At 37.0% G+C, this 22,156-nt stretch overlaps 1 protein-coding gene across 2 annotated transcripts; it reads left to right on the top strand.

Moving 5' to 3' along the window:
* Window positions 1-10,612: 10,612 nt before the first annotated feature.
* On the top strand, window positions 10,613-20,877 carry LOC111398979 (uncharacterized protein At4g17910). Of its 2 annotated transcripts, none has more exons than XM_023026163.1 (16): window positions 10,613-10,863; window positions 10,956-11,019; window positions 11,112-11,160; window positions 11,348-11,463; window positions 13,071-13,144; window positions 13,297-13,372; window positions 13,472-13,561; window positions 15,008-15,081; window positions 17,005-17,092; window positions 17,834-17,960; window positions 18,052-18,156; window positions 18,869-18,998; window positions 19,088-19,139; window positions 19,283-19,327; window positions 20,393-20,491; window positions 20,570-20,877. In XM_023026163.1, the coding sequence occupies exons 1-16, from the start codon at window positions 10,793-10,795 to the stop codon at window positions 20,720-20,722; spliced, it is 1,413 nt and encodes a 470-aa protein (XP_022881931.1). In that variant the 5' UTR covers window positions 10,613-10,792; the 3' UTR covers window positions 20,723-20,877. The 2 variants fall into 2 exon arrangements, with proteins under 2 accessions (XP_022881931.1, XP_022881932.1); XM_023026164.1 differs by having other exon boundaries at window positions 10,614-10,842.
* Window positions 20,878-22,156: the final 1,279 nt, after the last annotated feature.

Raw genomic sequence — 22,156 nt, 5'->3', positions numbered from 1 at the left:
TGCCGAGCTCATTGGCAAAACTATGAAAGTTTACGTGGACGACATACTAGTTAAAAGCTTCTAGGTGAAAAAACACGTAGGTCACCTCGACCAGACCTTTCAGATATTTAGAAAGTATAAAATGAAGTTGACCCCACTGAAGTGCACATTCGGGGTAGCTTCTAGTCAATTTCTAGGGTATATTGTGAACCAAAGAGGAATCGAGGCAAATCTAGAAAAGATAAGGGCCTTACTGGAAATGAGGTCACCTCAGAAGCCAAAAGAGGTCCAAAGCCTCAACGGTCGAATAGCCGCAATCAGCCGCTTCATCTCCAGGGCCACTGACAAGAGCCTACCCTTCTTTAAAATCTTGAAATAAGGAAAGAAATTCCAATGGACAGATGAGTACGAGGAAGCCTTCCAAACGCTGAAGAAGCACTTAGGAGAGGCGCCCCTACTATCAAAACTTAAACCACGAGAACCACTATTGTTGTACTTGGCGATCTCAAACGAGGTTGTCAGCGCAATCCTTGTCAGAGAGGAAAACACGCATCAATTACCGGTGTACTATATTAGCAAGGCACTACTCCCAGGGGAGACGCGCTACCCAGATATGGAAAAGTTTACACTCTCCCTTCTTACAGCATCAATGAAGTTGAGACCTTACTTCCAGGTCCATTCGATTGAGGTTTTCACTAACTTCTCCCTGAAATAAGTGTTGTAGAGAATAGACATTTCGGGCCATTTGCTAAAATAGGCAATCGAGCTCAGCGAGTTCGACCTACTGTTTCGACCCGAAACGCCATCAAGGGCCAAATCCTCACAGATTTCGTGGCTGAATTCGCCAAAGCCCCAGAAATGGAGGCGACAATGGAATCGACCGAACACCCAACATAGAACCTGTTTGTGGATGGATCATCTGGAGAAATTGGCTCCGAAGCAAGAGTTATTTTTGAAAGCCCAGAGGGCCATAAGCTAAACTACGCGGCCAGGTTCGGCTTTAAAGCCTCGAACAACCCTGCAAAATATGAGGCCTTCATAGCGAGCCTTAGACTAACCAAAGAAATGCAAGTGAAAAGGCTCCAGTAGTGACTCGCAGCTTATGGTAAGTCAGGTCGACGAAAAATTTGCAGTCAAAGACAGTGACATGGCTGCGTATTTAAAATTGATTATGAACCTAGTCTCTCACTTCGAGAGATTCAAACTGGTTCAAGTCCCACGCCTTAAAAATACACACGCCGACGCCTTTTCCAAATTGGCCAGGGATTCGGAGTTACTAAAAATTGTCCCAATTGAGCGCCTACCGAAGCCCTCCATCTTTAGAGGTGAAGAAGTACTGTGGATTGAAGGCACTCCACTTTGGATGCAACCCATTGGAGCCTACCTCAAAGATCAATCACTGCCAGCCTTGAAAAGCGAGTCGAAGAAATTGATGAGGAGAGCTGTTCACTTTGATCTCCAGGATGATGTGCTCTACAAAAGGGGCTTCTCCTCCCCACTTCTCCGATGCGTGAGAGGGGAAAAAATTGTGTATATACTTAGAAAGATCCATGAGGGAGTGCGGTAACCACTCCGGAGGAACGACTCTAGCACACAAAGTACTTCGACAAGGCTACTTCTGGCCAATCCTAAAAAGGAACTCTTGCCAGTTTGTTCTAAAATGTGACAAGTGCCAACACTTCTCAAACATTCAAAGGCAACCTTCTCAAAGCCTCTCCGTGGTCATAGCCCGTGGTCGTTCGCCAAGTGGGGCTTAGACTTTATTGGCCCGTTCCTAAAAGGAAGAAGAAGTGCTACTTTTATCATTGTTGCCATTGACTACTTCATCAAGTCAGGGACGAACCCACATGGGGTCATGTGGGTTCAAATGACCCCACAAAATTTTGGTTTTTTTCCCAAAAAATAGTTGTTTTAATCCATTTTCGACCTACTTTAATACATGCCAAATGAAGTCGAAACATTGCATCCTTAATATCATTTCGAAGCGCTCATGGCCTAGTTTTTTGCTTCTTAATAGCGTGCGAAATGATCAATCATATGAAAAGTTACGACGTATTAAAGTATGCCGATTCAAATTAATATTTCAAAAATTTTGGCAATATGCTAACTTTTAAAATTTTTGAATCTATAAATCATCTACATCATCTAAAAACTTGTTTTGAGAACTACATCGTAGTCATATCGAATGGGTTAAACAGATATTGAAAATAGTTAAATATGCGTCAAACGTACGTACTAAAAGAGGCGTTTAACTCGTCTTGTCTTTTTAAAAAAATCAATTATTTCCTTGACGTTTATTATTTTTGCACGATGAATTTTTCAATATAATTTACATCATTTTATTAGAAAATTTTACATTAAAAATGACTTCAAAAATTCTAAAATCGTTACGGATTAAATGTAATTTGAATTACTTTTAAATTATTTTTCATTAAACTTAAATTTCATTTACTTCATAAATTCAATGTGAATTTTATTTCAATTCATTTACTGCTACATCCAATTTGATTTACTTGTCGTTAGCTCAAAATCCATAAGTAACCTGGTAAACAAAACTATACAATAACAAAATTCATTTAACAATATTGATAATGGTATAATTATTCAAGGTGTCAAATGTGTATTAACTTATTTTCATTAATATTATATTGTTTAAAAAAATTACACATTAATTTTTGACCCCACAACCCAAGAAGGCTGGGTCCGCCCCTGCATCAAGTGGGTTGAAGTTGAACCTTTGGCAAAAATCACTGAAGCGAACATCACAAAATTAGTCTGAAAAAATATCATTTGCAGGCTCGGCATTCCCCGGCCTTTAGTGTCTAATAACGGAAGACAGTTCGACAACAAAAAGATGCGAGACTTGTGTGAAAACTCAACATAAGGAAGGACTTCTCAACACTTCATCACCCTCAAGCAACTGTGTAAGTTGAGGCAGTGAACAAAACTATCAAGCATATCCTGAAAAGGAAGCTTGACGTCTCAAAAGGGACGTGGGTCGATGAACTTCCCCATGTCCTCTGGGCCATTCAAATAACCAATCGAACTGCAATAGGTGAAACACACTTCTCCATGACCTACGGATCCGAAGTCATGAGTCCTGTCGATGTGGGTGTCCTCTCTCATTATTGGACACATTTCATTGAAATCAGCAATGACGAAGCTCGAGTGCACGAACTTTATCTCCTTGAAGAAAGGAGTGATTCCTCTCAAATAAAATTGGCTAAGTATTAAAGAAAGATGACCCGTTATTACAACTCGAAAGTCAGAAATCGAACTCTTCGTGTGGGGGACCTTGTCCTCAGAAGGGTCTTCCAATCATCAAAGTCAACTGGGTCTGGAGTATTTGGACCGAATTGGGAAGGTCCTTATCGCATCTGCAAGAAGTCCGGACCCAGCACTTATGAAATCGAAGACATTGCAGGGAAGATACTGCCTCATCAGTGGAACACTAAATACTTGAGGAAGTACTATCAATGATGTGTATGTCCTGATCCGATCTACATTTTGTCTGGAATTATAACATTCCTATCTTACTAAGTGTTGAACTGCCTTGGTAAAAAGATGATGGAAGTTTCAAAGTTATAACACCACAGCTCTCCATTGCATGTTGGTTAACCAATTGGTGCCTCAGTTCTTTAGTGCTTTATATGGGTTAGTTCTGCTATCATCGACTGGTTATTATTGGTAAGTGGAGCTTAATATTTACTTTACTCATAAGATACAAACAGTTCAATATAAAAGTAAAGTAAGAAGAAGCAACAATACTTGGACAAATTTTAATCTCATTAGTATCAAAACAAAGTACAAAATGTAGGCTGAAGCCGTTACAAGGTGTTCCTATTCTACTCTCGAGTCATCCTTAGCTCCGGTCTCCGACTCGACCTCTGGGACGGCTTCGGTTGCTTCCTCGACGACCCTATCGAGTCAACCTCCAGTAGGCCCAGCAAACTCCACTTCCAATGAAGTTAAATCCAGAGTTGGGTGGACCTCCCTTAGGCGATCCAACATTGCCTGGGCATTTCACGAGGCTCGGAAGTTGGCAAAGTCGTCATACAGTGGGTGCTCTTTGAAATGATCGATGAAGTTTTGCACCGCTGACTCCTTCGCCACCTTCATCTCAGCCTTTAGAGATTCGATCTCCTCAACCTGGGCCTTTGCCCGTAACCTCAGCTCTGCCTTCTCTTGGTTCGAGGCATCCAGAGCCTCAGTGATGAGTCGGTGGTGCTCATTGGCATTATCAATCCTCCTCGTCATAGTAGCCACCTGGCGCTCCACTTCGTAGAATTCCTTCTTCAGCCTCTCTACCTCCTCATTGGCCTTCACCAGTCGGCCGTCCGCCTCTGAGGCCTTATCTTGGGCAGTTCGCACCGCATCCTAGTAGAGCAGTGCCTCTTCTAGGTGCTTGGCTAGATCCTCCCTCTTGGCGTCGAGGTCCTTGACCAAGCGCTGAAATTGGACACTTGTACTTAGAGCCCGGGCGATGCAAGCATTGTTAGTAGCAACCAACTCCTCTGCGGTGCAGGAGGAGGTATGATGTTTCCATTTCTCGGTCCAATACTTGCTGTGGACCAGGGCTACGATCGCCGTCTTCGGAGGCAAGGTTTCCAACACCTCCCTCACTGGCTCCTCTTTATTGGTGCCCAGAAAGTCCACTTCCTTTTCTGGACGAGCCATTTTTCTCCTTTGCTGTCCCAGCACTTGTGCGATTGGAATAACAGTGATAGGGGACCGACCGGGGCAGCAGTAGTCGCAGCAGGAGCCGTCGACCTCTCCCTTATGGCCACACCAGTAGGGATGGTTGTCTGGTGAAGGACCGGAGCAGCCCTTGCCACTGTAGGCCGCTCCAACAAGCTGGCAGCCTTTTTCCCCTTCCTTTGGAGAGCTGCCTTTGGCTCCTCCTTTGCTGCGGGTTGGAGCGGTTTGTTCGCAGCACTATGTCTTCCATTTGCTTTTTATAAGCAAAGGAGGAGGTCTTCAGGGCCCTTGCCTCGGCTATCATCCGCTGGATAGTTTTGAAGTCGGGCCTCACCAGTCTCTTCTTGTTGAAATCGTCTACAGCAAAACAAAAGGGATTAACACAAGTACAATGAGTTCGAAAACACATTATAATAGGTACACTCCAGATAGTTACCTTGGGAAGCCATCAACTCGTACGTAACGAAGTGAATGTTCTTCCTGATAAGCTCGTTATAAGACTTCCTCTTCAGCAAAAGCCGATAAACGATACAGATTATGTCAAACTCCTTGGCAGAGAGCTCGCACCGAGGAAGAATATCTGCAAGAATAACAAAGAGATAATTACCGAGCTGATGCGAAACACAAAAAATCACAAAGCTCAATACTCACTAAGTATAGAATATTTTGTGGGGACCGTAAGAGGCGCCAGGGGCCCCTTCCATTGTGTCCCATCTCCCTAAGGCCCAATACCATGAGTTCTTCCATTCCTTGATGGAGCTCGACAGATCAAGCACAAATGGAGTGTGGGAACCCCATGAAGTCAAGTAATGCCACCCCTTGTCGCTACCTTAGGGATATACAAAGTTTGAAGCACTGAAAAGGGCATTTCTATCCCAAACGACTCCTCCTTCCATAGCATCCATGACCCCACCATTTGGCTCCAAGAATTGGGGTTCAGTTGGGTCGGGGCCAGACCATAAGTCCTCAAAACATAACGAAAGAAAGGGTGGATCGGCAACCTAAGACCAGTCCTAAATAACGCTTCGCTCACAGCTACACAGCCCGGCCTAGGGTAATAGGCCGCTCATCAAGCTCTGGCAAAATTAGGCCCACACTGTCCGAGATCCTATACTCCGTCCTAAGTCTATCAAGGTTGGCAGACTTAAGTTTGGAAGTGTAATCAGACGCCCCCAGTGTATAAAAGTGTCTACCGGAATATCAGAGTGCCTCCAAATGTTCTTTCCTCCTAATATCACCTCGAACAACTCCGAGAAAGTCGCTAACACTGGCTAGTCAACCCTCACTATCTCCAACTCCCTCCCCGAAGCTTTACTACCCTCAGAAGCCATCTCCAGAATTCAAAAAATGCGAAGAACTAGATAAATACTTACTGAAACAAATGAATTGGGGTTTTCTATAGTCGAAAAATAAGAAATGGGTCTCTGTACTCACCAAAAACTGAGAATGCGGTCGGAAAACACTTGAAAATCGTCGAAAATCATAGAGAATTTTGAAAGCATCGAGAGCCTAATTTCGCAAAAGTGAAAACCTCTAACAACGCTCAAGTCCTCCTTTTATAGGAAACCCTAGATGATCCCCACTGTTGAATTCAAATGATGTCAATCTAGGCCGTTCATCTCATTACAAATCTGGATCGTTGAAATGAAACGCCAGATTTGATTAACGCCTAAGATTTGACTGTGCCCCTCACGCACGCATAAAGCGCGTCACCTCGAACAACAACAGCTGTCAGCAATAAGTAGCCGCAGCAGCCCTTTTTCTGGGAACAGGCAGCACATCCAACTTTTGCCTTAGAAATACACGACAGCTATCACATCGATTAACGTCATAATTAGATGCTTCAGATCAGAGACAGTCCATCCCAATACGCCTTCGATGACGTACTTAGCTTTGCAAGCTTCAACGCACTTAACGCGGAGATCCCTGTGGATCATCGTCTCAGACGCTGTGTTTTCTCAGCTTTACAAAGTTTTGATCATCTCCCAACGCATCGTCCCATATGGGTCAGCGCATCGGTAGCAGATGAGCTCTTCAACCAACTTTACAAGCTTTAACGCATCTGAGGTGGAGATCCCGGTGGGTCATCGCCTCGGACGCTGCGTTTTCTCAACTTTACAAAGCTGTGACCATCTCCCAACGCGTCGTCCCCTGTGAGTCAGTGCATCGGTAGAAGATGAGCTCTTCAACTAGCTTTACAAGCTTCAACGCACCTCACGCGGAGATCCCTATGGGTCATCGCCTCGGACGTTGTGTTCTCTCAATTTTACAAAGTTTTAGCCATCTCCCAACGTGTCGTCCCCTGTGGGTCAGAGCATCGGTAGCAGATAAGCTCTTAACCCAACTTCAAAAGCTGCAAAACCATCAACTACACTTCTTACTTGAATGTTGTTCTTACCATTGATACAAAATTTGACATTGTTCTTACCATTAAGAATTGAACGAACAAAGGTTGGTCGAAAGAACACAACTATAGCAAAAAGGGGTTGTTCTTCAGGCATGACATCTTCCATGTGGAGAGACTTTATGTAGTTCCCAGCAACATAGTGAAAATCTGCCAAAAATTATTAGGTTTTTACCAGAGATTCCATCCTTTGACTTTGCATCGATGAGTTCTATTATTATTGGTTTTCCATCCTTTGCTGGAGTGATCTGTAGATAGAAGTTAAACTCATGTGCAACTAATATGTTAAATATCTGAGTTGATTTATTGGCAGGCGAGCAACAGGCAACTGAGTTGCATCCTTGCTAGCAAATATACCGGTATGATAGTCAATCTTGCAATGATTGATAAGTTGAGCTAGTTTTCAAATTTCAGGATCAAAATCAGGCATGAGTTGATCTAAAGCTTCAATAAACGTAACCTGTGAAATTCAATTGTGATAAGTTTTGAGTCTCATGTATATGCATTTTACGAGTAAAATAATGACATAGCACTTCACCTAAGTTATGTTAGGACAATCCTATGAAAATAATAGGCTTAGTCAATGTACCCACACCCAACAACAAGAAAAATGTACCATAGCAGAGTATAATCATGAATATTACAAAGCAGAAGAGAAAATTTTCAAATAATAAATCTAAATATGTCCTGAGACAGCTCTCCATAAGGCGAATTGCTGCATTAAAATCTAACTTTGTAAAGAAAAACTATTATCAACATATGATCTAGTTGAGCTCATAACATCTATATAAAAAATAAAAAATATTCGTATAGAAAGCTCCAAAGACTTATCAACGTTAGCTATTTCTGAAAATGGTCTTGATCATCTAAACAATAAAATGAAGCCAAAAAGAGGTATAGACAAATTACATGTAAAAAGTAGAATGAGATAGTATTTGGTTACCTGTTAAGAGTTTTTATAGAAAATCGATTATGTTTTGCAACTTTCAAATCAGATCCTTTGAATCTACTCCCATTCACCTCCAGATATTAGGTGTTTCTCTACCTTAGATGTAAACTTTAATTTCAAGATACGATATAATGGGAACTTAATTCATCTAACTAATCAAACACTTCCATCCAACGCAATATCTGATGTTTCCGATCACCGAAAGCCACTTGGATGGAAATTATATTCATAACTCAAGCAAATTAAAGAGAAAAATCTGCTAATAACAGAACAATAAGCTTCTAATTCTTTCCTTTTTCAGTACTTTAAATCAAATCTAATCCCCATTTCATTTATTGTAACCCCCTTGCCAACAAATCCAACCATTTAAACAGTTAATGAACACAAAACATAAACATAAAAGAATTAAAATCCCTAATAAATTTAAGCCCAAACATAAATTCATTCCCAGACATCTGAAAAGGAAAATGGATAATCTTCAACCAAAAGGCAGCCTAGCAACATAATACTTGCAACAGAAATAGTTTAGCAACAAAATTGACTCAAAACACACATTGTCAATTCTCTTACCGGGCATTTATTCTGCAGTATACAAATCGTACTGTAATAATTTGAAAATAAAAATGCAATGTGTAAATCTGAAAGTTATGGGGTTTATGACTAACCAATACAAAATTCAAAATTTCGCAATTGAATGGTAGCAATGCAAAACCCTTATGCTTGTATCCTTCTATCTGTCAATTATTCAATCGACCAATACCAACTTTAAAACTTACCTCCTGATGGTAATAAGCCAGTGCCATCTTGGATTGCAAATTCCCACCCTCAGTTGCAAAAGAATGAGAACGCCTTAGCTCGGCTCATCTCCCTCGTCATTCCCTTGTTATACCAAGACCCAATCACCGAATGCACGTGGGGATGCCCCACCGCAGCAACCACCTCAATCTTAGACACAGCCTCCTCTATCACTCTGTATCCCCCACCACTCCCTGCCTCTACATCTTCCTCAGACCCTTAAAATAAATGTCCTCATAATTTTTATTATCCTCATTATTGATTATGTTGGTACCATTGACACAAGCTGGGGGTTCGAAGATGTGGGACCACGAACTAAGGTCAATGACATAGTCGGGTTTAAGTCCAGAGTTGTGGAATTTATCAAAATCGGAGTATCGACATCATCTAGGGCTAAAAATAGCTTTGGAGAAATCGTCGAAGGGGAGGACGAAGAACATTGAACGAGCATACGGGGTCATGGGTGTTGAAATTTTGGCCGGAATTGAAAGTATGGCCATGTGTGGAAAACGGAAGAATAGTGGGTGTTTTCGTGAGAGAATGGAGAAGGAGAATAAATAAGTTCAGAGAATGGGCTCAAGCTATTTTGAATGTGTTGCACGTTGCAAAAGGTTAAAAAGATTATACTTTTTGCAACGAACGAACGTTGCGAAAAGAGTTCTTTTGCAACATTTATGAAGTATTGCAAAAAGTAAAATCAACTAAATATTTTCGTAATGTTTATTGAACGTTGAGAAAAATGAAACTTTTTGCAAAGTTTAATAAACATTCCAAAATGTGAACTTTTTGCAACGGCTAGTAACCGTTGCAAAAGACGAACATTTTCACAACGTTCAATAAAGATTGCAAAAGGTGTGATGGTTGCAAAAGGCGACTTTCAGCAACGTTGATTGACCGTTGTTATAAAATTAACTTTTAGCAACATTTAATAAACATTGCAAAAAATAAAACTTTTCGCAACATTCAATAAATATTGCGAAAGGCTACATTAGCAACATCCATTTACAAAATGTTGCTAAAGCTTAATTATGTTAACTAATGGCAACATTCGTTTATCAAAATGTTGCGGTAGATCCCTTTAGCAATACTTAATTACCGAATGTTGCCTTTGCAGTAGATCCCTTTAGCAATACTTAACTACCGAATGTTGCCTTTTATATGTTGTAAATGACCATTTTTGGTGTAGTGTGTCGAAATTGTGTTAAAAAAAAAAAAAAAAAATCTTAGAGTACTGAGCTTTGTTGGTTCTCACTTATGAAAAATCAATGGACTTAAGCATTGGAGTGGATCATGAACCATTAGAGTTATCAGTGATTTTCAACAATTCACGATTACGTTGCTGAAAGGAGTTACTCAACGAATTTTACGTTAACACTACAAGTAAAATGCATGATGATGTTGATGGAAACATTAAATAAGAGGCGACTACAAAAATGATTGTAGAAGACGTTGATTCTAGGAATGTCCTAAATTTTAGTGTTATATTTTTGTTATTTAAGTCATTGTTTGAGTTCCATTAGTTCCAACAAAATACTTTATTCAACAATAATTTGATCTCATTTCAATAACACATTTTTTATTAAAATAACATTATACGTAAATTCAAATATTTTTTTTTATTTTATAACCACATATTTTCCATATTAACAAGAATAAAGCTCAAACAAAGGCTAAGTATAACCTCTTAGCAATGACTTATGACCTGTTAGCTCAACGAACCATTGAATCGAGGTTCGAGGACCTGTACTTGATCGGGTCGATGCCTTATTCGGGTTTTCTAATCTTAAAACACAGGTTGGACTACCCAACGGTGGCCCAAAGTTGTCTTAGCAGATCTTCGGTTAGCGAGATCAATGAAGCTTCGCCTAAAATTATCAAGCGCATAAAAACGTACGAGAATAACTGCACAGTCTCCTGCAAATCACGCACCAAAATCTTGTTGCATTTCAAAGCTATTCAGAGTATCCATGGACTCAACCGATAGGTCCTTCAATCCCAGCAAACATCTCAAAGAACAGTATGCGCTAACAAAATCTGCGTATTTATCCCTTTTTTTCTTTTTCCAAATATTGTAAACGTTTCTTCTTTTCTGATTTATGTTTAATGATGGAAAATGAAACGTGATTTCAGATTTGTGAGCAACTTAACAGGATCTTCCAAGCTCGAAATCTCCCTTCTACTCACGACTTTCTCCGTAAGTACTAAACCGTATTCTTTTTGGGTTTTAGTTTTTGGTTTTTGTACTCTTAAATCGTTAATTCTGTTACTCTCTGCTCGTAAAATCAGGTTCTGATTCTTATACGGCGTTGCATCGGCTTCAATTACGACACTACCGGTAATAAATAAAAGTAAAAATCTATAAACGTTTATTACTAGAGTTTAATGTAATTTTGGAGGATTAGTACCATGATGCTATTGAAGGAAAAGTGACATTATACTATGCCAGTTTTCATGTTTTATTGAAAAATCAATTCTGGCTGGTCAGAGTCCTTGAGCAAAATTTATCGTGCTTTTTTTATCAGGCCCCATTAAGAAAAATGATGCTTCTTCCGACTGTAACAAGAATTTGAGAGCGTATATTGCAGCACTGGTTGTTGATTCTACCTGCATTGTTGTTCCATACATCTTATTTTTGACTGTAAGTATTCTCAATTTGCGCAAAATCTTTGTAGTCAAGCACATAGCATAGTCTGTGTTATAATTGTGTTTTTTGTTATTTAGGAAGAGGAATGAGGCTCCTTTTTGGAATTATGCCTGCTATGAGCAAAGAATTTTGAGTGAGGAGTTTCATGCTTTTTACCTTCACATTGTTGCAAAGTGAAGTATCAATGAGTGTGTGGGGGGTTGGGGGGGTGCATTTGTCATAGAAATAGTAATGGGTTATTGTTTGGTGAACTATTTCTAGAAAGACTTTAAAGACAGAGAAGTGGAAGATTTTCTGGATCAGTGTTTTTAGGGGTGAAAGGCGAAGGTTAGGCTAGGAGAACGATTCAAGCATTAGGTGCGCCCTTCATGTATTATTGTTTTTATTTTATAACTATAGATATCTCCACAACTGCCGGTCCCTGTAAGAATCTAATAAAGTTCTGTAGGGTTGAGAATGTGCAGAAGTAATTGATGGAAAGAAAATGGCATTATTTTAATGTTCATGGTGAAAATAGCCCTACTTTCTAATTTCTAGTTTAAAAGGCCTTAATGCTGTGTAAAATGTCTTAGATGATTTCCTTTGGTGAACACTCGGTCAGCAAAATTGGAGAACTGTTAGAGTCAAATCGATCCCTATCCTGGTCAAAGCTGGCCCTCGATCTGCTCAAATGGACTCCAAGTCAGGTCTAGTAATTGACCTTGAGTTGGGTCCAATCGATTTGCAATTGGAGAAGATGAACAAGTTATTTAACAAATACATACAATGGTATAATAAAATAACCAATTATACAGACCACTTAACAAGATGTTAAGTAGGACCCTTTTTCATTTTCTCTCTGCTAACCACGAAATTTCCTCCAAAAAAAAAAAAAAGGTTCAGCTTGAGGAAGGCCATGAATAACAGAAATAGCTATCCAAAAAGATAAGAACTGAGTAAATAGAAGCTAGTTTGTCTTTGGAAAAGGAAAATAATTTATGAAAATCTAGACCTAAAGTCAGGGATGGCTAGCTTGGTTTGGGGGTGAGGGCTGGAGTTATTACACACACAAAAACATGAACTGCTAATATGTTAGCAAAAAGAAATCCTTTTTTTCCTAGGTTTAGTCAATTTTTTGTTAAAACATATGACTCAATGATAGTGCATTTAAAATAACTTAAGGCAAAGCCTCGTCATGTAGGTCGTATGCCTAAGAAGACAAATGGTTCTCTTTATTGTCTTGAGGTGATCTTAGAGTCAAGTCTCAAAAATTGCTTTCAAAAATGTGGTTGAGATCAATGCTTAAATTATATGATTAAGGAAAGTATATTGGTATACTTGGAGACTGTTACTTTCTAAAACGTGTTTTTTGTTCTATTGTATGTGGAAATCTGTACCATGCAATGGCAGGGTAAAGATTGTTTCTTATTTGACCAGGAATATTATTAAGTTGCATAATTTTACTGGTTGCTTTTCAACATATAACACAATATCAAATATCTAAAATTGATATTGGTGTATACAGAAGAAAGTTTTACGTAACTTTATTGGCACCGTTTACATAAAGAAGTTGGGTTTTGTGTATTGAATGTAGTTGATCTAATTTGATTAGTCAATGACAGGTTCTGGCAGAATGGACATGTATAACTGCAATTTCGATGATTTTGCTTCTCCTTTTCATGATAGCAGTTAAAAGGTAAATTGTCTATATATATGTATATATACATTAGTTTTAAATTTTTATTTTTCCTTCTTTGAATTTGAAATCTAAAGTTTTAGATGTTCTCTAATTATAAAATGTGAATTCAGTAATGCATATAACTGGAATTAATAAAGTCTTCAAAACAGAAATGGATCTTCTTTTCTTCAGGAACGCAACATGGACTCCATTAGGGCAAATATCTCCACGTACAGAGTTTCTATGGTATGTGATCAGATGTGCACTTTGCACATGACATTTCTTGTTTAAATTATATGTTTCTTAAATTTTTTATTTATTTCGCTGTAAGGATGATTGCTGCAGATGCTTGTTACATGCCTCTGTATTCTGGCTGTCGATTTCAAGATATTTCCAAGAAGATATGCTAAAACGGAGACCTATGGCACTGGCTTGGTACGAGTCTAGATGCTGATTTAATAAAGCCTATGCCTTCTTCTTCACGTATTTATGGATATGTTCATATTTGGTTCATTCATTTTTGGCATAAATAGGAGTTCACTCTATTATCATTTTCTAATCTTCCTTGGGCCACTTTTGGATGGTCTTGGAGGTGGTTCTACCTCAAGAGACTTATGTTTTACCAAGCTTATACACAATTCATTGAAATCAAAGACTGCATTGCCAGCCTGTCTAGGTTATCACATGGATTAGTTTTTAAAAATGGTCGTGATGATCATTTTTGTTAGGGTGACGAGAGCATGACTTCTTGAATAGTGGATATATTAATATGCACTTCAACAATATTTATAATTTTGGTCCTTATTGACATAGAAGTCGAAACCAAATATCAATGAGCAAGTCTTTTGATTTTTTTTAACTTAAACAAATGAATAAACTATTCCTCTAAGACAAGGTCAGAAATAATGTTTGATTATAAGCCAGTGGCAACTATTGAGCATTAGAGAATCAGAGATAATGGTTGATTAGGAGTTTGTTGTATCGACAACAACAAACTTAGCTTTGTTCCTAATAGAGTTGGGTTGGCTAAATGAGTCCTCTCACCACTTCGTTCTGTTCATTGTTTTCTAAGCTACTAAATTTTTAGTGACTCAAGAGACCTATAGCAATTTCCATTTCATCATGTTTGTTCTACTCCTATGCACTACGTCCTCTTCAATTCCTCATTCCTCACATTACATTTGTTCAATGCTGGTTCTACTCAACTTAAAAGTTGAAACCTTTAGATTTCAAAGTACTATTCTAAGATATAATTTGCGATTACCCTTCTTAATCTTATCGCTGAAATAGATCATTAGAACATAACCACACCAGATGGACCTCATTGTGAATGTATCCTATAAGTCAGCTCCTGCTTGATTAGTGTGAAAAGAAAATGACTTAAAAACAAAACTTTGGTATAAGCCTACAGTGATAGGGAGATCTTGAGCTATTACCATTCACACTCATGACTAATAAATCATACATGCCTTTAATAATCTTGATACGTGTATTAGAAATTCCTTTTGTTTCTATCTAGTTCCAATTCTTGGATAGCTCGTCTTGCTTCCTTCTCCTACTCCACCCAAAAAATAATAAATTCTTATACTATAATTTTCTTGTTCTTTTTGGATTTTTCAAAAATATTCTACAGTATTTGTAGTAGTAATTTTTGTTTGGAAATTGTGCTAAAATTTTACGTGTGATTCTTGGACTCTATTTACATAAATTACTTTCACCCAAGTGCTGGTCCGATTCTTGTTCGAACGGACATGGTTACTTCGATATGGTTCTGCATAATTAATTAAAAACCGGTGAATCTAGAAGGTACTAGTTCAATTATTGATTGCAAAATATCCGTATGCACTAATTACCTTTTCCTTTGACTTGTGATCACATCAGATGGATCTTGGGGTTGGTTCATTTGTGCTAGTGAATTCCTTGGTTTCACGAAAGGCACGTGGCATCTCAAATATGTAAGTGTTTCTATGCGTTTTTCATCTTTTCATTTGACCTCATGTCCCAAAAATACGACAGATGGCTCAGCCTCTTATGATAGGCTGTGCTATTTGGCTCTTTTCATGCTTCTTGTTTACATGTACACTTTAACATTAAAGTGGCACTTAAAATTTGAATTTATAGAGGCTCGTGGTTCGTAAATGTCTCAATAATATGAGACTTCTTGGCTTCAAAGAAAAATCTTTGAGGTCATGCATATTATTTGTGACCAAAAGAAGATAAGAAATGTATATTGCCCTTTAATTATTTGTTTCTTTGTGAATTGTCATAAAGTGCATGATTTCAATAACAAGCTATACTTCTCTCTTGGTGCTAACCAACTGCTGTTCTTTGATTCTGGAACAAATGATATTAGTTGTCCGCAGCCTATTCCATCTCCTTGTACATAGTTCCTGAAAGAGAAAAAAACAGATATTGTTAGGTCTATGTAGATTTTTATGTCTCTATGGTAGGATATATATTTCATATTTATCCCTGCTTTTATTTTAGTAACTTGCATTGATTTCCATTCATCTATTTCCACGTGCATTTTTGTAACCCTTAAATGAGCATGTGTTTTTATTGTATATATATAAGAGAAAAGTATTAATTCTCCGCTTCTCTCATCCAGGTGACTATATTTTTCTCATTCTTCCTTGCCTTTGTGCTTGCCTGTGAGTGATATTGATTCTATACTTATTGTTGCAAGCTTGTATTGGTAAATCATGTAGCACCTTCTGTGGGATATTGTAAATTATACGTGTCGTAGAAGCATTGAACTCCATAATAAAATTTTTGATTACATGTTTATTGTAAGATTCTTCAATTCAAGACTCTGTGTCTGGATTGTTGGAATTGCAGAGAGTAGTCAACTGTACGAACTGCACAAAGCACCTCTATATTGGATACTTGATACAGACAAGGGAATGCTTTACTTGTATTCTGATGTGATCATAAATCTAAAGCATATCTCAAAGATGTTTAATTTATTCAATTTTAAAAAAGTTGAATACACATTTTGAGCTATTTTAATTATAATAGATATAATTCTACCATTAAAGTTAAAAGATTAAAAATTATTGATATTTTGTCGAATCCATGTATCTAAAATTTGGATGTTTAATGAACCGGATATTTAATTCACATGTACCCAATCCAAAACATTGTGATTTTGCCTTCTTCTTCCATTTTTTTTCCCACCTAAAATCAACTATAAAAGTTTCTTGAATATAGTTGAACTTGTGAAAATGAAATAAATGTATAAATTGGCTTTTGCAAGTATGAATGTGTGGTTTTTCTCTGGAATCAAGCAACTGCAAAAGGTCTTTTTATTAATAGTTTTCTCTCTATAATCCAGGATCCAAATGGGTTGTAATATTTTGAAACATATGATTTGAAGTCATGGAATTTCTTTCAACTCTAAGATAATTATTTTTTTGAGGACTGCTGCCTATGTTCTTGCATCACTCCGTGGCATTGATTTCTGGAAGAATTGGACCCACATTGTTTGCAGAGGATTCCAGATTGTTAATTGCCATCTTATCTAGCCCTTTTTTGGCACCTATTTTATTTATAAACAGAATTGGTCAATTGTGCTTTTTATTCACACATTTTGTGGGCCCCACAAGTACTATTCACCTATCCACCAGTTGTTTCTTTCTATTTGAACTGATTATAATCTATTCCCGAACAAGAGCTTAGTCTATCAGATGATTCTGGTTTGTTGTTTTCCACTCTATACAGTATGGATGTGTGACTGGTTGCTTGCTGATATATATAACCATTTACAGTCAGATGATCCTGTTAATTGCTGTTGCACACAACGGTTTCACTTCATTTATCTTTTCAAGCATCGTTGTTGTTGAAATAGTTTTAAATTCTTGTTCGTCCATATTATCCAGGACAGTGAGAAATGCACTCTGTTCGACGAGTCCTTTAATTTTTTTAGGATTTGCTCGACTTATTTCCACAAGAAGCGTGGATTATCAGGTAGGATATGAGTATCTTAATCTTCTTTTTGCATAACATAGATTAGCTCTATGTTTCTACATTTGTGCACTGGCAGTCTTAGGATGCTGGTTATGTATGCTTGCAAAATCTAAAAGTAAAATTTGTATGTTAAATTGATAATATTTTAATATTTACTTGGAAAAGTTGATAAGCTGTTAAAGTAATTAGAATTAAGGGATTAATATAAAAAGGAACTGTTAACAATAATATGAATAACAATGTTAATTTTTTAACTTTACCTCTCCTTAAGTAACTGGTGTTGGGTTAAAGAAGAAAAGAATGAATTAATAATGAAATTGCATGTAATCCCTTTTTCGATGAGTAAAGGAATGAGATAATGAAATTGTAGGCATATGTTTTACAGGAAAGTAGTTAAAATTACTACTTGCTGGTTTCACTTTAGTTAATCAAGGGAATTAAGAATTTTGGACAGATCTAAAGAGCTGGTTAAGTTAAACGTGGTCCACCTGTGCTTGATGGCACTTTCTAGTGAGAGTCCAATATGAAGTATGCAACTTTGCCCATGCTTTATTAGTTTCAAGGGGAAAAAGGTGTTCTTTATAGATTTTCTCCTTTCTGCATTTTCCTGTAATATCTTCTCTTCCTATTTTATCGTTGGCCATGATCTTTGCTCTTCATCTCATGCTTCTGCAAGGGATTAGATAACCTTGTCATTCTTATCCTTAAAATATTTAGGTTCTTCGTCTTTTATTCTCATAGGTTCACGTTGGAGAATATGGAGTCCATTGGAATTTCTTTTTCACTCTTGCTGCTGTGTCTATTCTGACATCCATATTTAATGTTCCTCCACATCATTGTGGAACTCTAGGCTCCCTTATCCTCATAGGTAAGCAATACAATTTTCCTTTTTTGGTTCATAATTGCATATATTTTTTGAATTTCCTTGTTAATGTTTGACCTCTTATTTCGTGTATTAGGGTATCAAGTTTTCCTGTCAAGTGGGTTGAACAAGTATCTGCTTTCTGAGAAAAGGGGAACAGACTTGATGAACCAGAATAAGGAAGGAATATTTAGCATATTTGGTGAGGATCTCCCTGTACTAAAATGAATGAAATGTTCATTCTTATTATCATTTTCCCCCTTTTTTTTTTCTTTATTGTTTCCTTTTTTTCCCCTCCTGCTGGAGAGTGGGAGGTGGGGGGAGGGCTGGTCAACTAGAAAACAGTACCTTTTTTAGTTGATGTACTTCATTACATTTTCATGATGCTCGGGTTTGTCTCAGAATAATATGGTTTGCTAGAATGCATTACTCTCTCTCTCTCTCTCTCTCTCTCCCCTTTTTTCTTTTCTTAACAAAAATTTGTCTCAGCATTCTCATCTTAGATATGCTTGGTACATGTAAATGTCTCGAACACTCAGCCCACATAACATCGCTGGTTTTGTAGAAATCATATAGTAGTTTGCTTTAATATTATAGAAGTTAACACAGAATATCAGAATATGCCTCTCTTGCCGACCGGGCAAAATACAACTAAAAGCAAGGCCATTAACATATCAGACATTGCAAGATATTATAATCTACCATGGAAATAAATTTACTTTTGGTGTACCTAGCAGGAAGAGATTAGCTCAACATTTTATTTCCCCGAGTCAAAATGTAAACTTACGGCCTTGATTAAAATTGTGCAAGTAGTTCATCAATTAATCCACCCACAGCAATGATTAGTTAAAGTTATCCTTAAACGGTGCTTTTAATTCTTTGTTGTAATTGTCCATTGATTTTTCTTGCCTCAGGGTATTGGGGTATGTATCTTATTGGTGTTCGAATAGGAAACTATCTTTTCTTTGAGAACAATGTTGATACTATGTTGAGAAACAATAAAAGGACAAGAACTAGAGTTTGGTTCCTTTGCTTCTTCTTCTGGTATGAAGCATTATTAACACAGCATGTGCTGCTTTATCATCGAATTACTTTTATTGGTGGAGAATTTGATTTCCATTGTGCTGTCACAGGTTAACAACTTTGTTTCTGGATTGGCATGTAGAAAGAGTCTCCCGCAGAACGGTAAAATGCCCAATTCTGCCACATCACTCCTTTTTAGTAACCATGCTTTTTCAATTGCCCTTCTTTTCTTTATTGGAAGGAGGAAAAGAACCCGTTAAATTTAAAGTCCCTCAGCTGGAAATAACCTAAACAATTTTCCACAGTGCAACTTGGCGTATGTTTCTCTCGTTTTGGCTATAAACCTTCAGGTAAATCTCATTCTTGTCTATTAACGGGTCTATTTTATGTGCAAATTAAGGTTTAATAATAACAAGTTAACAACAATAACTACAATTATAAACAAAAATTCAAAAATTAACCTTCATGTGATTAGAAGTGCACTGCATTCTGTGCCATTTTCCTGGTAGATGACAAGGATTCTTTCTAATAACCTGTGAGAATATTTGTTCAACATAATATCTCGTGTACATATTGCTATCTAACTAACATGTGAACCAAAGCAATACTATAATTTACATGCAAACACGACTATGTGCCAACTTTGTCTTATTTTTCTAGGATGAGACAATTTGTCGTCCGTGTAAACCTAACACGCTCTTCCTTTGTAACTTCTCTTGGTAGTTAAACTTGTATGACATACATGTCATGACAAGAAAGAGTACCACATACATATCTGTCATTTTATTTAATTATTGTTCTTACAGGTGGTAACTAGATATGCAAAAGGCAATATTTGTAATGGGGAAGATTCATACGTGAAGATTAATAATGTTTGACAAGTATTTCAACTATTTGAATTTTTTCATAGAAAATAGAATTAAAAAGCATGGAGGCACCAACTATATATATATATATATATATTTTTTTTTTTCAATTCAAAAAGATAAAAATAATGTATGGCTGAGTTGAAGTTCCCCAAATATCCTGTAATATAACTGGGCATGTTCTGGTTGTGAACTTATTCTGTTGCTAGCCTTTTTCTGGATGTTTATTACGGTGAAACGTGCTTCATATATCCAGGTTGTATCTTTTGAACTCTACTTGTTTCTTGCCCTTTATAATATTTCTTATGCTTTGCGCTTCCTTCGTGCTGGTGTTTCATATTTTATTCCAATCCTGTCGTTGATATATCACTCTCTAACATATGCACATAATTTGCAAGTTTTTCTTCCGATCAAGAAAAACTTTCAGTTTAATCTTTGGTAGTGTGTTCTTCCTATTATTATTTTGGAAAATTTTTCATCTTAATTTGGCATCTTCAATGCTCATCCATACTTAGTAGTTTTGTAATTATATAAAATTTGATTTTTTAGGTGCTCTCCATTCTGATGCTGTCCGATTATTTGCCTGGAGGTAAAGTTTCAGCTATGGAAGAAGCATTTAATCGAAATTTACTCGGATCTTTTCTTCTGGTGAGACGAAGTTCCCTTTATCTCATTGACCGTCAATATCTTGTTCTGGTTCACTCAAGAGTCCTACTCTATCTGCAGGCCAACATCCTCACAGGATTGGTGAATTTGTCTATCGATACCTTGCTTGTTCCACCAATCTTTGCTCTAGCAATCTTGTTTGCCTACGGATTCATTTTATCTTTTGCTGTTGGATTTGCAGATTTTCTTGGCATTAAGTTGAAGTTTTGGTAGTCAAGCATAGGCTTGTTATTTATTTATGTGTTATAAAGCAGATCTTTTTTAAACATTTCAGGAAAGATTCGATATGAGAAAATCAAATGGCTAAATTTCAGAAACCTTTCCGGGATTTATGTTAATTTTAGAGACACCACCTCTTGTTTTAAAAATTTCAGAAATCTCCTTTAAAGTTTGTTTTTAATGACGGTTTTCTTCCTTGTTAAGTTCTCTTGTTTTTAAAATTTCAGAAATCTCCAATAAAGTCTGTTTTAAATAACAGATTCCTTCCTTGTAAATTGTAAGTCAATTGTATACTTTAATTTTCTATTTTAAGTATTGATAATATAATTTAAACTATTATTAAATAATATTTTACTATTCTTGTTTTTCCTCATTTCTGAAGGTTTATTGTTTTCAAATGGCACATTTTTTAAACGAAAATAAATATTATTGAATTTACGTAATAATGTTTGAATAAAATTATTTTTTTCTCTTTATTTTTTATGCTTTTAACAATTATAGGCTTGGCAGCCAGGTGGGGCGGATAGTGTTCACCCTTCCCGTCCTTGCCTCGTCGAGGATTTTTAGACGATGGGATGGGAAGTAGCAAGGTCGAGGTCTGGTGGTGCAAGTGTAGGATGGGGAATTTTCGTAGGGATCGCATATTTTTTTTGTTTAAATTAGTCCAATTTTTATTTATTTATTTATTTTTTTTTTTTATGTTATTCAAATTAAATCGTAATATATGAATAATTAAATGGGATGATTTCATGTATGGGATAGAATTATCATGTTTATTGTTCAACTAATTGAGTCAATCGATCTAATGCAGTTATCACAGTACAAATTTTTATTTGAAAGATATTAATATGAATGAAGGATGAAAGTATCATAAAAACAACAGTTGTGTCAATGACAAATTTTTTTCCCTATTCAAGCAGCATTATTTTGAGAACAATTTTTTAAAGAGATCTTAATAAGATAATGACACTATTTCGCTTTACATGGCTCCATAAGTGTCCAGAATGTTTAAAATGATCGAAATACCTTTCATTCTATTTTTCCTGCGTGCACATTGAAGAAAGAGTCATGTTTGATGTTCACCTTGGTGTACATCAAGTTTGACAATCCTCTCACTTGTGAGGGGTTCATAACGTATATATTTTTTCGTGCGGCCCTCTCATACGAGGGGTATGTGATGTATAAGTAGGATAACCCTAGAAGAAAAAAAGTTTGCAAAAAGCCAAATCCTCTGTCAAAGCTCAGTTGCATTCACACGTCCCTATACCCAAATACTTTGCGTTTTGCTCTTCCAACAATTGACTTGACTACAGTGCAAATGTTTGCTAGACCTCCATTCAGAACGATTGCCTTCGCAAGTAAGCCTTGTCAAAGATAAAGCATGAGAAGGAAAGTAGCACGTAGCGCTCGTTTGGCCCCCATTTTCTG

Source organism: Olea europaea, chromosome 8 (genome assembly GCF_002742605.1).
Source record: "Olea europaea var. sylvestris chromosome 8, O_europaea_v1, whole genome shotgun sequence".
In the NCBI taxonomy this organism is placed as follows: Eukaryota; Viridiplantae; Streptophyta; class Magnoliopsida; order Lamiales; family Oleaceae; genus Olea; species Olea europaea.
Note: the sequence above shows the minus strand (reverse complement) of the source record. Positions and strands in the feature narration are given on the sequence as shown.

What these genes read in the sequence shown, in the direction of transcription:
- LOC111398979 (XM_023026163.1), top strand. Translation starts at nt 10,793, where the DNA reads ATGGACTCAACCGATAGGTCCTTCAATCCCAGCAAACATCTCAAAGAA. An exon ending in CCACGTACAGAGTTTCTATG is followed by an intron (nt 13,373 to 13,471) that starts GTATGTGATCAG and finishes TGATTGCTGCAG; the next exon opens with ATGCTTGTTACATGCCTCTG. An exon ending in AGGCTCCCTTATCCTCATAG is followed by an intron (nt 17,961 to 18,051) that starts GTAAGCAATACA and finishes TTCGTGTATTAG; the next exon opens with GGTATCAAGTTTTCCTGTCA.